At 35.8% G+C, this 13,750-nt stretch overlaps 1 protein-coding gene across 2 annotated transcripts; it reads right to left on the reverse strand.

Annotated features, from left to right (window-relative positions):
- Window positions 1–1,539: 1,539 nt before the first annotated feature.
- LOC105051477 (uncharacterized) lies at window positions 1,540–12,235 on the reverse strand. Of its 2 annotated transcripts, none has more exons than XM_010931949.4 (9): window positions 11,810–12,233; window positions 11,077–11,139; window positions 10,891–10,986; window positions 8,212–8,259; window positions 6,861–6,932; window positions 2,944–3,002; window positions 2,579–2,669; window positions 2,258–2,413; window positions 1,540–1,852 (listed from the first exon to the last, which is right to left on the reverse strand). In XM_010931949.4, the coding sequence occupies exons 1-8, from the start codon at window positions 12,140–12,142 to the stop codon at window positions 2,261–2,263; spliced, it is 915 nt and encodes a 304-aa protein (XP_010930251.1). In that variant the 5' UTR covers window positions 12,143–12,233; the 3' UTR covers window positions 1,540–1,852; window positions 2,258–2,260. The 2 variants fall into 2 exon arrangements, with proteins under 2 accessions (XP_010930251.1, XP_010930252.1); XM_010931950.4 differs by having other exon boundaries at window positions 1,653–1,859; window positions 11,810–12,235.
- Window positions 12,236–13,750: the final 1,515 nt, after the last annotated feature.

The raw sequence follows: 13,750 nt of genomic DNA on the forward strand, positions 1-13,750 counted from the left end.
AAGTGCTTGGATGATGATCTTTCTGCAATCCTTTTGCTTGCTTTTTTTCATCATGCTTCTGTTAGATAATGCCAGCTTGATAGTAATGGCATACTGTTAATACAACACTAAAATACTTCTTGAATTAGATTCAATAAATGCGGTGATTGCATAGACACAATGCTTGTGACTAGAGCTGCAGCCAATGTTTGTGACTCATTGCAGGATATCAAGTGCCCGGTCACCATTCAGATTCTATTTTGGGGTGAGACCATTCAGATTCAATGTTTGATCTGGTGCTTTTGTGGCTCGGGCTCAATAATTTCACTTGCCATGTTACAAGGTAAATAGTGGTGCTGGTTTTGCATGTCTCAAATGTAGGTAATTATAACATTTGCATGCAGAAATCACTGGTTTGCTTTTGGGCTCGGCCGGAGGGGCCAATTGTGTTTAGCTACCTCATTCTTGTCGGCTTTCTATAGTGTTTTGCTGCTGATGTGGATGAATATAGACGGGTAGCTTATGAACTGAAAGTCCCATCTCTAATTAAAGTCATCCATGATTTATGTAATAGACGTTGGTTCGAGCCAACGATGGAATACTGATTGAATTAACTCATCTCCACAGTTTGTCAAATGGCCGCTAAGGTCGCACATCTATACCTAACGATCCATCAGTTTTCATATAAGCGAAATTTTTTGATCCATCGGTTTTCATATAAGTGAAATTATCTGTGCATCATAAATAGTATAAAAAATTCAATGTGAAATATACCATCTCATCCGATTAATTTACATAATCATTATTTTTTAACGCATTTAATGTTCACATATCGATTTTTTTATTTAAAAATTTTATATGACGAAAATATATTTTTTTTGAACAAATTATCACACACATTCTATATCTATTTTATATCCATAACATAACATCCAATATCCATAATATGCATAGAATATCATAATTTTTTCTAAAGAATAAAAACGTTTGCGTCATTCAAAATTTTCAAATAAAAAAATTAACCTTCAAATATTAAATACGCATTAAAAAATGATTGAACAAAAATACTCTTCTCATATTATGATATTTTAAACTATATTATGACATTCTGAATTATACTACACCATAATAATAATTTTTTAAAAAAAAATATTATTTTTATCATATAATTTTAAAATATAAAAATTAATTTAAAAATATTAAATATATATTAAAAAATAATGACTACGTAGGCTGATCAGACAAAATGATACACTCTATACTAAATTTTCTACACCTGTCTGAGGTGGGCGAAGAATTCCTCTTTCATATAATTGCTTAGCTGGATCTCCTTGGCCTTGAGATATCTGAGCCCTATCGTTCTAGATGGTCTGGAAAGCATCTAATGAGTCAAAGATTATGAGCATTATGTAGTCCCGATCAGGTGGGATTTCAAAGCCTGGAGCAGTGTTAAAGGCTCGGCCATGGTGTCTCTTTGTCGCTTATTTGAGATGTCATCCAAGCCTAAGACCAGACTTTTAATGCCCTGTGAAGGAATGCATGAAAACGAAAAATGGAATAGAACGAAAAACAATGAACCAGTCCACTACATATTATATCACCTCCAAAGAGAAATTAGATATCAATTTTCCCCGAAGGTACACTCATCATCTAAGGGTATGAAACTCTCATGTGGATCCAACAGTAGCAATGACACGTCCCCTCAGCACAAGAATGTCATGATGCCCTATTGCATGGCAGCTTCTTGGAAAGTCTACATAACGTAACTTTTCATGAACAGGGAATACAAGACAAATCAGTTTTCATCTAGCTGCTGTTCCAAGCTCAAACTGCTGGGCGCTTACATGGTCACAACCCCTGCCTTGGTCAAAGCCTGAAAGCTTGTGAGATTAAGTTCATTAGTATAACAAAGAAACCTCAAGCATGCAACCGAACGTCCATCAGAACAATGGAAAGCTAACAATAGAACTTTGGCTATTTTTCAGAACATGGGGAGTCCATGATAATAATAGACAATACAAAACTAATGGAACATCTCAGGCAAAATTTCTTGTGATACTGCAAAATCTTGGTTTCTATATCAGCTGCGGATCACAAAAGTAAAAACCATCATGAGCCAGAACTCATTTTATGAGGAAATTTTGGCCATTCTGAAATGCATTAAATCTTGGTCTAACTTGATCCCAGATTTCTGGTTATATCATATGAGTCATGACAAAGCAATATCTAATAAAATTAAATAAAGATTAAATGAATGATGCACGGATAAATGGCTAACCTATCATCTTCTTCTGACAGCAGCATTTGGTGCCCGCTGTGCAACCGCTTGCTGCCCTTGCGATGCAGGCTGCCCAGCAGTCGGTTCCTCAGCCATGTTCATGGCTTGCGTGATGGCATTCATGACAATGAGACCCAGAGGGATTAGATACATCCACTGAAAATTAAAACAAAAATGAAGGAAGCAAACAGTTAGGGTTCTAACATATCAGTAGAAATTTTAAAAACCCAACTATTCTGCTGAAGAAATATTAGTCAAAGAAGATCAACCCCGCAGGCAGACAGGCTTAGGTATCAGAAGAATGTGTGTTTGATTACTCACATATTTAGCCCAAAACGACTTTTCAGGTGGTTTTACGCCTTCACCAAGTCCACTCTCCCCTGCAAGCAATTCTTCAGCAAATGTTGGAGTTCTGCAAGTGGGCACAACAGTTTGTTAAAATTCTAATGAAGTAATTTGCATCTTCCTGGTCCATGGATCAAGTGAAAAGAAACAACATATAATGGTTTTGCAAGACAGATAAACTTGATGCGATGTCATGCGAAAAATGTTTTTACATTAAAAATGGAGAGGGAAAAAAAAGGAGGAAACAGAAAGTATGATAAGGCCATTTTCAAGAGCCAAATGACAGGGTTGAAATCCTATCAACACGTGCATAATTTGCATTCAAAAATATCCGGTTTTACCTCGGTGCTTCTTCGCTGTTCTTCAGAAGTGTGTATGAGTTGAATGACCATTTTGCTGGCTGAAATCAATGTGAGAAGAGTGATAACATTTATCATACATTTCAAAAGGGAAAAGAAAAAGAAAAAGTTATACCACATCTTCCTACGCTTATATTTTAGTCTAATATCCTCATTGGTCAATTTCACGAGCTATCCCTTCCATTTCATGATAAAATCACACAACAAGAAAGGAAAAAAATTAATTTATTTTTCACACATGCAAACATGTGCCATGGAAATCCAAAGTTTGACCTTCAAATAAAAGTCGAAAGGACATCCCAAAGCCAGAATCTAGTATAAATAGAGTAACTTAAAGAAACAACCCCTTGCTCAAAATGCTAGAGAATTAATATATACTAGCAATTTTTTGCTGGAAAATGACATCTCAGAAACGATGAAAAGGAATATAAAACAAATCAAAAAAATAAAAAAGAATTGCCCCAAAACAGCTCCTTATTAACCTTTAGAAAAACGAATATGGATCAAGTAGATCAAAGAACCTAAGGTCATTCTTTTTCTAATGAAAATCATCATTTTAAAGATAGAGATATTACTCGACAGGCTACAATGACAACTAAGGGTCCATGATGGCAATGATGCAACATTGAAGTCCAGCTATTAATAAGACGATAAGCTGCAGAATGTGAGTGACAAAGATGGCAACAAGTGAAAAGACAATACAAGTTATAAAGACATACAATTTAAAAGGGGAAGACACGGAAGAGGATATTGACATGGTGGCTAGTGGAGAAGGTGAAATATCTCAAGAACATAAGCATATTTTTTAATTAGTGAACATAGGCAATGTGCCCATGGCTCAACCTTTGTGCCTAAATGTGCCAGCCCTGAATGTGATGTTTGTATCTGTTGCGGTCAAGGGCCAAAACATCTGAATTCCCAAAACAAAGAGTATAGAAAAGATGGCTAAGAGTATAGAAGAGATGGCTAAGTGCCAAATGCAGATAAATAAATGCTACCAAATGGATCCCAATGAAGCCAATCACTCAGAAATGCAGGGAATGAGAATATGAATCCATGTTGGTGCATGAGCCCATTCTATGATATAATCACTAATCTTGCTGAAGCGCATTTCGGTGTAGAGAGATGGCTGTGAAATTTTTCTAGCAGATGAGGGTGCCAACAGTTGGTGAAAGTACTAGGTGTTGGTATCAAGGAGCTGCGATCCAGTCCCACACCTCCCTGATATTTGGCCAGATTTCCTCTGATCCTAGTTCTTAAAGAGAAATTCTTCTGGCAAATTGCTGGATTGTTTAACGATCCTATTGAAAATCACATCCAGTATTAATTGATCATGTGTTAGGAGTAGCAAGCCTTTCTGTTACGTCCAACTAGAATTTTCATAAGATTCACAGTTTGGAAAGAGAACCTTGATCCCGATAAGAATCTACACAAAGACCAAAATAAACAACCAAGGTGAAGAGGAGATCAGGAGAGTAAACACAGGTAAGCACCCCATGATTAGGTGTTTGGGATTTTAATGCTACTAGGGTTTAGCACAACTTTTAAAAGAAATAACAAAATAAAAGGGCTGGAAAGTCAAATAAAGTAGTTCCCAAACATGATGTAAATACAAGAGAGTAATATATGCAGGTCGCAATAAAGGCTGTGCGCAATATCTATAATGTAAGGAGAAGGCCATGTGAAGTAAAATGGATCTGCAGACAGCTTTTGACACCCCATAAAGAGGTCAAGCATCGCTAATAACAATGCCCAAGCAATTACCACCGTAAGATAAATCTTAACCATGATGAATTCGAGGTCAAGCATAACTAATAACAAGCCCAAGGAATTACCGCCACAAGTGAAGTCTTACAAATGATGCATCCAAGCATTAGTATGCAACCATCCAAAATCTTTCATGGGTGGATGGGCCTTTAGCTTCCTGGTCCAACTACAGCAAGATTCGAAAACATAGTTTTGGTTTGAACTACGTTTGTGAAGTTTCAATTTCAGTAGTCTCAGCAGGTTTGAAAGTTTTGTTCCAAACCTCAAAGTTTTGATCAAAAAAATCAAGAAAGAATTCAATCAAAAATAAATAAATAATATAGGTATAGGTTCTTTAGTTGTGTAGTTTTGATATTTTCAGGCAGAAGTTAGTATTGCATATAAATGAAATCCATTAAATATGTTGATAATTTGTATTGTGAATTTATGTTTTTTACTTCTTAGATGCCGCTCCACCTGATTTTTCCAACATTTTGGGTTTTGATACCCCAACCGCATGCACTAGATGGTTATAATCTTGTGGTGGGGTAAACCTGCAAAAATCTCCAAACATTAATTGTTCAAAAATTCATTATATTAGCAATTCAAAAGCTTTTTAGTGCCTTGTGCATTTCGATATTTTTATTCACATTTAGTACAATTCACAAGATATTAAAGATAGGATTTATCTCGTTTATGAGGTTAATTAACTATCAGATATATGTAGTTATAGAGTGCAATAAGTATTTTATGTAAAAAAAAGTTATTCTTACAAAATGTCTTGCATCTACTTGTTCTTTAATCTTTATGAGGTATTATGATAACTAGTAAGAGCCTTTCCAGAGGTCTTAACTCGTCAAGGATTATGTTTATTATCACTCTATCTATTTCAATTCTACAAAAGAAAGAAAAATAGCTGAAATTTAATACTTAATGGTCTATGTAAAAGAAAACCCTAAATCTTCTAGGACAATGAAATATTTTGGGACTGCTCGACCTCCAGGAATTAAAGCTTTTTGGTAGAAAGAAGCAATTGGCCAAATACCAATTAAAGATTTTACTAGAATCAGGTAATGGTGTTGGAGGGAAACTGTCTATTGTGTTTAAATTAGATGAACTTGTGTTTGGGTGACAAAATATAGTGATCTTATTTTGCGTAACATACAGTAAAAAGTGGAATGAGGATCCTGGTCTAGTGTAACGGCAAGTTTGAGACCATGGATCAAGTCTTTGGGAACTACCGAAGCATCAATTTGAAGAGTTCCATGGAGAATACAAAAAAAAGAACAGATATTAGGAGAAGGTTTGCGGTACCGTATGTACCATACTATACCGAGCACACCATACCATACCAGGCCTGTCATACCATACTGATACCAAATCAGTACATTGTATTGTACCATACCGACACATAGTATGCTGAATCTTACTATTTCCATATTGCCTAGTGACACTATAATAGGATGATATGAGTACAGCATCCGACACCGGTATAGGATCCGATATCGAGATAGCGAACCTTGAGAAAAGTTATGAGATATTAAAGAACTGCACTGGTTACATAGGAGGATGATGATTGCTAGAGGAAAAATAGAGCAAGATCAGATCATGAAATGCAATAACGGGATTAGAGTTTGAAAGTATTATGATCTTCACATGGCATCCCTTGAGGTTCAACACCAATCCAGCTAAACTGGTGCCTATTAAACTTGGGCAATATTGTTCGGTGATTGTACTAAGAAGCTTCTTCATAGCCGTTACTGTTACAAAAAAGAAAGGTTTAAATTTTTTGACAGGTTGCACAAACATAGCGAGCTCCAGTGTAACTAACAAAGGTCTCATCCCATTTCTTTACCCAAAAAAAAAAAACAAAAATCATGTAACTAGTTTTCTGGATTGATAAAAAATACGCGGAGAACAGAAAATCTAGTTCTCAGTAGCATCATGACTTGGTTGTTAAAAATAGGAGGCTAATGTTTAGGGAGCTTTAGAGTCCTCCATGCTCTGAAAACTCCTCTAACCAACCATGGCAACATTGACAACCCCCAATAGTGATTTCCCCTTGAGCAATTAACTATACAGTTCAGATTAAGTAAATACTAACAACTATTAGAAGGCATAATATATTCAGAGAGGGGTTGATCATAACTTACATAATTTAGCAAACGTGGGTACTGGCAAGCACCAGCAGAACCATAGTTCACTGCCAAAATATTCACACCATACTGTGAAAGAAACACAAATATTAAGAATTTAACAAGAAAGCAATAACATCAGAAAATGTGCAGTTTAGTTTAGAATTCTGTTATGAAACAATGTTTAAAGTCATTGGTGATCAATACTTTATCAACAGAAAACAGATTGCACTACTAAGAGGACTACTCCTGAACTATACTCACTGAATTCTTTAATCAAATTGTGCTGACTGTCAAAATAGATGCCAGAAAGAATATGTTTGACTTATAGATTTTCCTCAAAAACACACAAGCTCCAGCCAAACTTCCTTTCTCATATGCTTCCCAGATGCCTCTAAAACCTTTCCACTTTTTCCATACTAGGGCCCCCAATCATTCATCTCAAAACCTTCACTTATCAACCCAGAGTTCCAGTTTTACTGCAAAACCATCCGATAAGGGTTTGTTTGGCTGCAGGGAAAGCTATGGAAACGGAAATGGAAATTAGGAATTTCCATGAATTGGAATTTTTTTTCAGAGATGTACAATTGACTATAAAAGATTTTTCAATGTTCTGTTGGAAGAAACAAATAGAAGGCTGGCTTTATAAGGAAAACAAGTTTTCCAAACAGTTTGTCCCAGGACCAAAGAGACCATAATTGAAAAGAGGTATATATTGCAGACAGGGTAATCGAGCAATACTGTCATTAGGATTTTGAAGGCTAACTTCCAGAAGAAATTGGAGATTCGTTCATTTAGAATGTCTACACCAAGGTTTGCCATACAAAACCATACCTATCATAACATATTGTATCAATAAGGTATTGGTATGGTACCAAGGTTTGATTCAATATATGAGTTGAACCAGTCCATACCAGTCTAAACTGAATGGAACCATCCAATGCTACCCAGTACTCGCACAAAATCAGGGTATGTACCATACCTTACAGACTTGTATCAGCCAGTTTTGGCCAATACTATGATAAAAAGTGAGAAAATGGACCAAAAGCTATTCAGTACTACATGCGTATGTATCATATATTGACCACACCATACCGAACAGGTAACATACCAATACAATGCTCAGTATCAAGATTGCAGATCTTGGTCTGCACTACTGCCTTGGATTTAATGTAATTTAGTTCAACTGCTACATGTCAGGAAAAATGAGATATAGTTATCAAGTAGAAAATATACATCTATAAGACTTTTCCAGAAAATGTAATAGTATCATAAAAAACTGATAAAACATTAAAGCAATTAAAAATTCATATGTGGAAGATCACATCGAACATATTTGGGTGGTCAAAAGTCACATGTTAGGGATTACCATGTGAATTACAAAATGCTCATCCAAAGTCTCACGGGGAATACACCTCTGAAATGAAAAAGTACACCAATTAGGGCAACATATAGATATTGTGCTAGAATGGTTGAATTGAAAATAGTTGAATTTACAGCTTCCATCATACAAAAGGCATGCAAGGTCACATGGACCACAATATAATCCATTCAATTGATATGTTATTCTGCTCAGTATATCATAAGATTCATAATAACGTCCGTAGCATATCTAATTTTCAGACAAAAAAGCAAAAATACCAAAGTCATCTTTTGTACAAATTCAACTATAATATAGGACTTGAAACTTTGTGTTATATATTTGTAGTTAGAATTGGATCCATTGAAAATCATATATCCCATTCATCATCCTAAATGCAGTTTGCTGGTTCATTTAAACTCTCTGCTTATAGTGGATCTCCCAAGATTTGAATCTGGTTAAAAATTATGTAGTTGTTCCCCCTTTGCTTTGTTGGGAGAACAATTTAAACTCCTGACTTTGGTCCACTTAATTAGGGAGCACACTGGGCAAGATCAACTCGATCGATCAAATGGGTGTGTAGGACAACATAGCAACACAAGGTCACTTGAATTCAGTCAATGTGGGGTAAATGTCTCAATTAACAACAGTTCACTATTTCTTGTCAAAGCAAAGACCAAGCATCGGCAAGATGTAAGTTCAAAAGACAATTAAAAAGCAAGAAGCAAAGGAGGCAGAGATAGCATTCTCCATTTGCATTGATTTGAAGCACAAGATTCAAATAAACCTCCTTATTTGTCAAACAAGCTGCACATCCACTCCTATCACGATCAAGATGTTACTCAAATTTCATGCACAAGCAAGCTAGGCATACACTCTATCCACAGGACGTGAACCACACCCTAGAGGAAAAGATTGTTGTCCAACATTGAGAATGCCACTCAAACCCTTGCTACCTTGTGCACTAGCAAACTAGAAATTGATGGCACCTATAGGACAAGCCACCGAAATGATACAAGGTCAATTATCTACATTAGGGGTGCAATCAAGCCGAGTCGAGTAGCTGGAAGCTCAACTCGACTCAAAATACTCGGGCCCAAAACTCGAATTGAGATCGATCGAGCCTTAATATCCCAAACTCGAACTCGGCTCAATGAAAAATAGACAAAACTCGAGATCGACTCGACGAACACCAATCGAGCCATACTCGAGCTCGAAATTGAGCCTTAGTCTAGTAATAATATATATTTTAATATATATTATAAATAAAAATATTATTATTAAATATATATAAAAATTTGAATAGGCTCGCAAGCTTTCGACCTGAGTATCTCGCTACTCAAACTCGACTCGAAAAACTATTCGAACTCCTCAAGCTCAATAATAATCGAGTCAAGTCGAGCTCGAGTAGCTCGCGAGTGGCTTGACTCGTTTGCACCCTTAATCCACATCGAGAAATATGTTGACCCTAAATCATCCGGGGCTAGTGCAAGCTTATATCCTCATTACAAGCATGTCTAAAACTAGCCCAACCTAAACACCCTATAGCAAGGTAGACAATCCACTCCTGAGAGATCTCTACCCTAAGAAAAAACATGACTAGCATCTTACTATCAAATATTCTGGAAAGACAGAGCAAATGAAGCCTTCTTTGTCCTCTTATGGTGAAAGAAGAGGCATCTTTCTGCCAAAACAAGTTTTCTTTGGGCGATTCTCTCCATAAGTCACTTTTGATAGTGGTTGCTTTGGCTCCCTTTTAGTGGTTGCTCCATGAACAACTCCTTTATGACACTTGACTTCAGAAAAATCTATCCACCACACAGCCTCTTGTAAAACAGACAAGTGGCCAATTATGATATCTTTGACTATTATAAATAAATAATTCGACGGATCTTGGTCGATACACCATGGCTCACCAATGATAACAATAGATTGACATGTGTTAAATTTGGGTATAAATAATAGTTAAAAAAGTTAGGTTTTGTGCGAATCTACTTATGAACTGGTCTTCCAAGTGTCATCACAAGCCTTTGCTTGTCCAATAATACCTTAGCTAGTTCAACAACAATAGAGCATTGATATCACAAAATGAGGCAAACATAAAAAATTTCTGGAGACCTCAAATAGTTGCCCGGTGGTATTAACAGCCTTTTTGATCCATCTAAACCTTTCACTTCTTCTGCCTCCTCAATTCAGCTAAAACAAAAGAGATTGCATTCTTCACCATATCCAGATATGAGCACCATGAAGACAATGGAAGCCTTAGCTGTTTACAGAAAATAAAATTTTCTACAATCAAGTATGACTTTAATGTTTTATTCTCCATTTTCCCCTACTCTTGCCAGATACACTCTTCATAACAAGCCCTCTTATGAAAACAGATTGAGACCTTCCTATGCTATTAGAAGGGTGGAAAGACCAACAAGTATGCCTATTCTGAATATTAACAACAAATAAGCAGCTTTTCTTACTTGCAAGTAATTATTCCATCATCAAAAGTAATCTATTTTATGGCTTAGATATGTGTAAAAAAACAAACAACCATGGACGACATAGAAATACAAGACAAGGCGGACTCTATGCATACAAGCAAACAGAATGATGAATGAGCATGATGCTTGCATCCATGTTATCCATAGCATCAGCATGTAAACAATGGAATGAGACTAATTAAACATGTCAACTTACAGCTCTGACAGATGAAAGAACATAATCTTTTCCTGGAGGACTTAATACATTAGAGGGTACTCGAATCCTATAAAAGTCATCATCTTTCAGTAGCCTCTGCAAGAAACAATGCAATCAGGTTAGGTACTTTTTCTTGCGAGCGTGAAATAAAAACCCACAACATGAGAGCGGGTGGAGAAAAATTACTTCAAATACTGCCTTCTCTGCTTCTGTAAGAGCATTCCTTGAAAAGCGAAGCTTGGTAAGAGTCTGTCAAAAAATTTAAAAAGACAGAGAAAGGAAAATCAACACATTGCCCGAAATACATGTTTTCTTTTCTTTTCTTTCCTTTCCTTTCCTTTCGTTCTGCTTCTTTGATACTTGACAACTTGATGAATTAAAAAAAAAAAAATAGAGGTTAACTAATATGTTCTAAAAGGATACAAATTTTGAATTGATAGAGCACTCATAAAACTAATTATCTTGACCCTGTAGAACTAATGCCAATAGACTGCGTTAAAAAAATAGAAGGCAAAAAAGTTTTTTATTTGGGAACTTTAAGCAGCAATTTATTCTGTAAAATACAATTTAAACTGAAAAATAGAACTTAACAAACGACGATCTGGAAAGTTAGCAAAGGTACAAAGTTGCAGTAGTAGAAATACAACATAAAAATAATTATCTAAAATTGATTCAAAGAAACAATTAAAAAACTAAAAGAAGTTTTTTTTTTGGACAAGAGAATTATTCTATAACTTACAATTAACTCCAACTATATGCAAATCATGACTAGCTTCGGAGTTCAAACATAAAAGATCGCACAAAGAGGAACCAAATCCAACAAGATCATAACAGAATCAGCTGAATTAGCCCAGAGCAAACCAGAAACAAGTCAAAGATCAGAATTTCCAAGAAGAAAGGGGGCAAATAGAACACGGACCTGCCTGCCGTGGCTCCAGGACTTGAGCCGGGCGGTGAAGGTCCCCGCGGGGGAGAAATCGGAGTCGCCGAAGGCATGCTCGAGCACGAACTGGACCGACTTGGAATCCGAGGAGGAAACGGAGGAAGAGAAATCAGGATTGGGCCTCCGCCGGGGCGGGGGACGGGTAGGGCTTGGGTGGTCAAGATCGGGGGAGCGGGGGGCTCCTTCGAGGCCGAACTCCTCGTCGTCTTGGAGGAGCTCGTCGGATTGGAAGGCCGAGGAGAAGGAGAAGAAGAGGAGAAGGAGAAGAAGAAGGAAGGGGAGGAGGGATGTGGGGCGAAGAGATCTCATCTCCGGCGACCCGAGAAGTGCGAAGAGAGCGAGAGCGGGTCTCTTCTTTGGGAGCAGCCGTATAAAGAGGCGACGGCGAGATCGAAGACTTCGAACCTGATAGACGGAAAGGACTCGCCGATCAGGCCGTCCATTTTGTCACCTAGTGCACACATAAATTTATTAAATAAAAAGCATCGGTGAAATAGATGGGTTTAGATGGAATGCAAAATGTAAAAATAAAAATAAAAACATAATTTACTGGCAGTGTGAGTGGCTCGAGAGCCGGTGGTGATGATTTTATCATGCACGATCCTAATTTCGGACCTTTGGATAGCATCGGAGTTGCGAGTGACATGCGCTGGTATATCACTTATGAGGTTGCAGCTATAAATGAAAAAATTGATGATGGAGAGTTACTCGACTGAGATTATTGGTTGGCTACGATTATCATTTACGAAGATGCTAGATTAATAGTGAACACAAGAGGAGTTATATGGACTGAGATGATCAAAATATTTTAAATATTTTAAATATTTTTTTATTTTTTTAATTGTATTCGTATTCGTAATGTATGAGTGCTTTGTTATATTTTTAAAAAATATAATTTATAATATTCATCTAATTTTTTAAAAATTTATGAATAATTTATATATATTTTTATGAAAATTTTTTTATAAATAAATTTACTGATCGGTAATTATATTGCGCACCGATGCTACAAAGGGCTCAAAAAGAGTGAGAAACCTATCCATATGGGAAATATAAAGATAAGAGATAAATCAATTAAGAATGATGTTTGGCTTAGATTTTTTTTAGATATTTCTATAAAATTAAATTGAAAATTCTATAAGGACTGCAGCTGATTTGCTCAATACAAATCTTCAAACTATAGATGCATGTTATATCTAATACTAATTTTGAGCCTGCACGTTGCACGCAGGTTCTAGATCATATAATAGATCATTTTAAAAAAATTTATGTATAAAAAGTAAAATAATATCCATCCAAATTCCTGATGTCCATTTATATTCTCAACTACGTATATAAGTGAGCTTTTATGGTAAAAGGATAATAATATCAGGCTTTAAGAATATCATTTAAATCATAGAAGTAGATTTTAATAATATCGTGCTTTAATCAATGTTTTAATAATTGTTAAGCAGAAAAATCTAGACATGTAGCATACTGCAGGTTGATTTTGATCCAAACGACATGCATAGGTGATAATGTGCTGCTTACATAAATAACCTCGATGGCTAATCCATCTTCTCTCAATTTTTGTTTTCATATATATATAATAAATTACAGAATATGATGTCTGCTTTAGCCCATATCAACTTAATTTCTTCCGATCCATTTTTGTATAATGGAAAAAAATCTAGAGCATGTTTGGATATTCTTATAAAATTGAGCTAAAAATCCTATAAAATCATGTCTATAGGCCCATTAATTTGTATTATCCAATGGGTTGTCCAAACCTAATGTAGATTTTAGTCCATAGGTTGTAGGAAGAAAAATGTATATGAACATTTTTTTTTCTCTCCCGTGAATTTAGACTAAAAAGAGCTTGATTGATAAGATCATGCTTAAATAGATGTCTCAATCTATATATTTTATAGGATTTTT

Source organism: Elaeis guineensis, chromosome 9 (genome assembly GCF_000442705.2).
Source record: "Elaeis guineensis isolate ETL-2024a chromosome 9, EG11, whole genome shotgun sequence".
Classification (NCBI taxonomy): Eukaryota; Viridiplantae; Streptophyta; class Magnoliopsida; order Arecales; family Arecaceae; genus Elaeis; species Elaeis guineensis.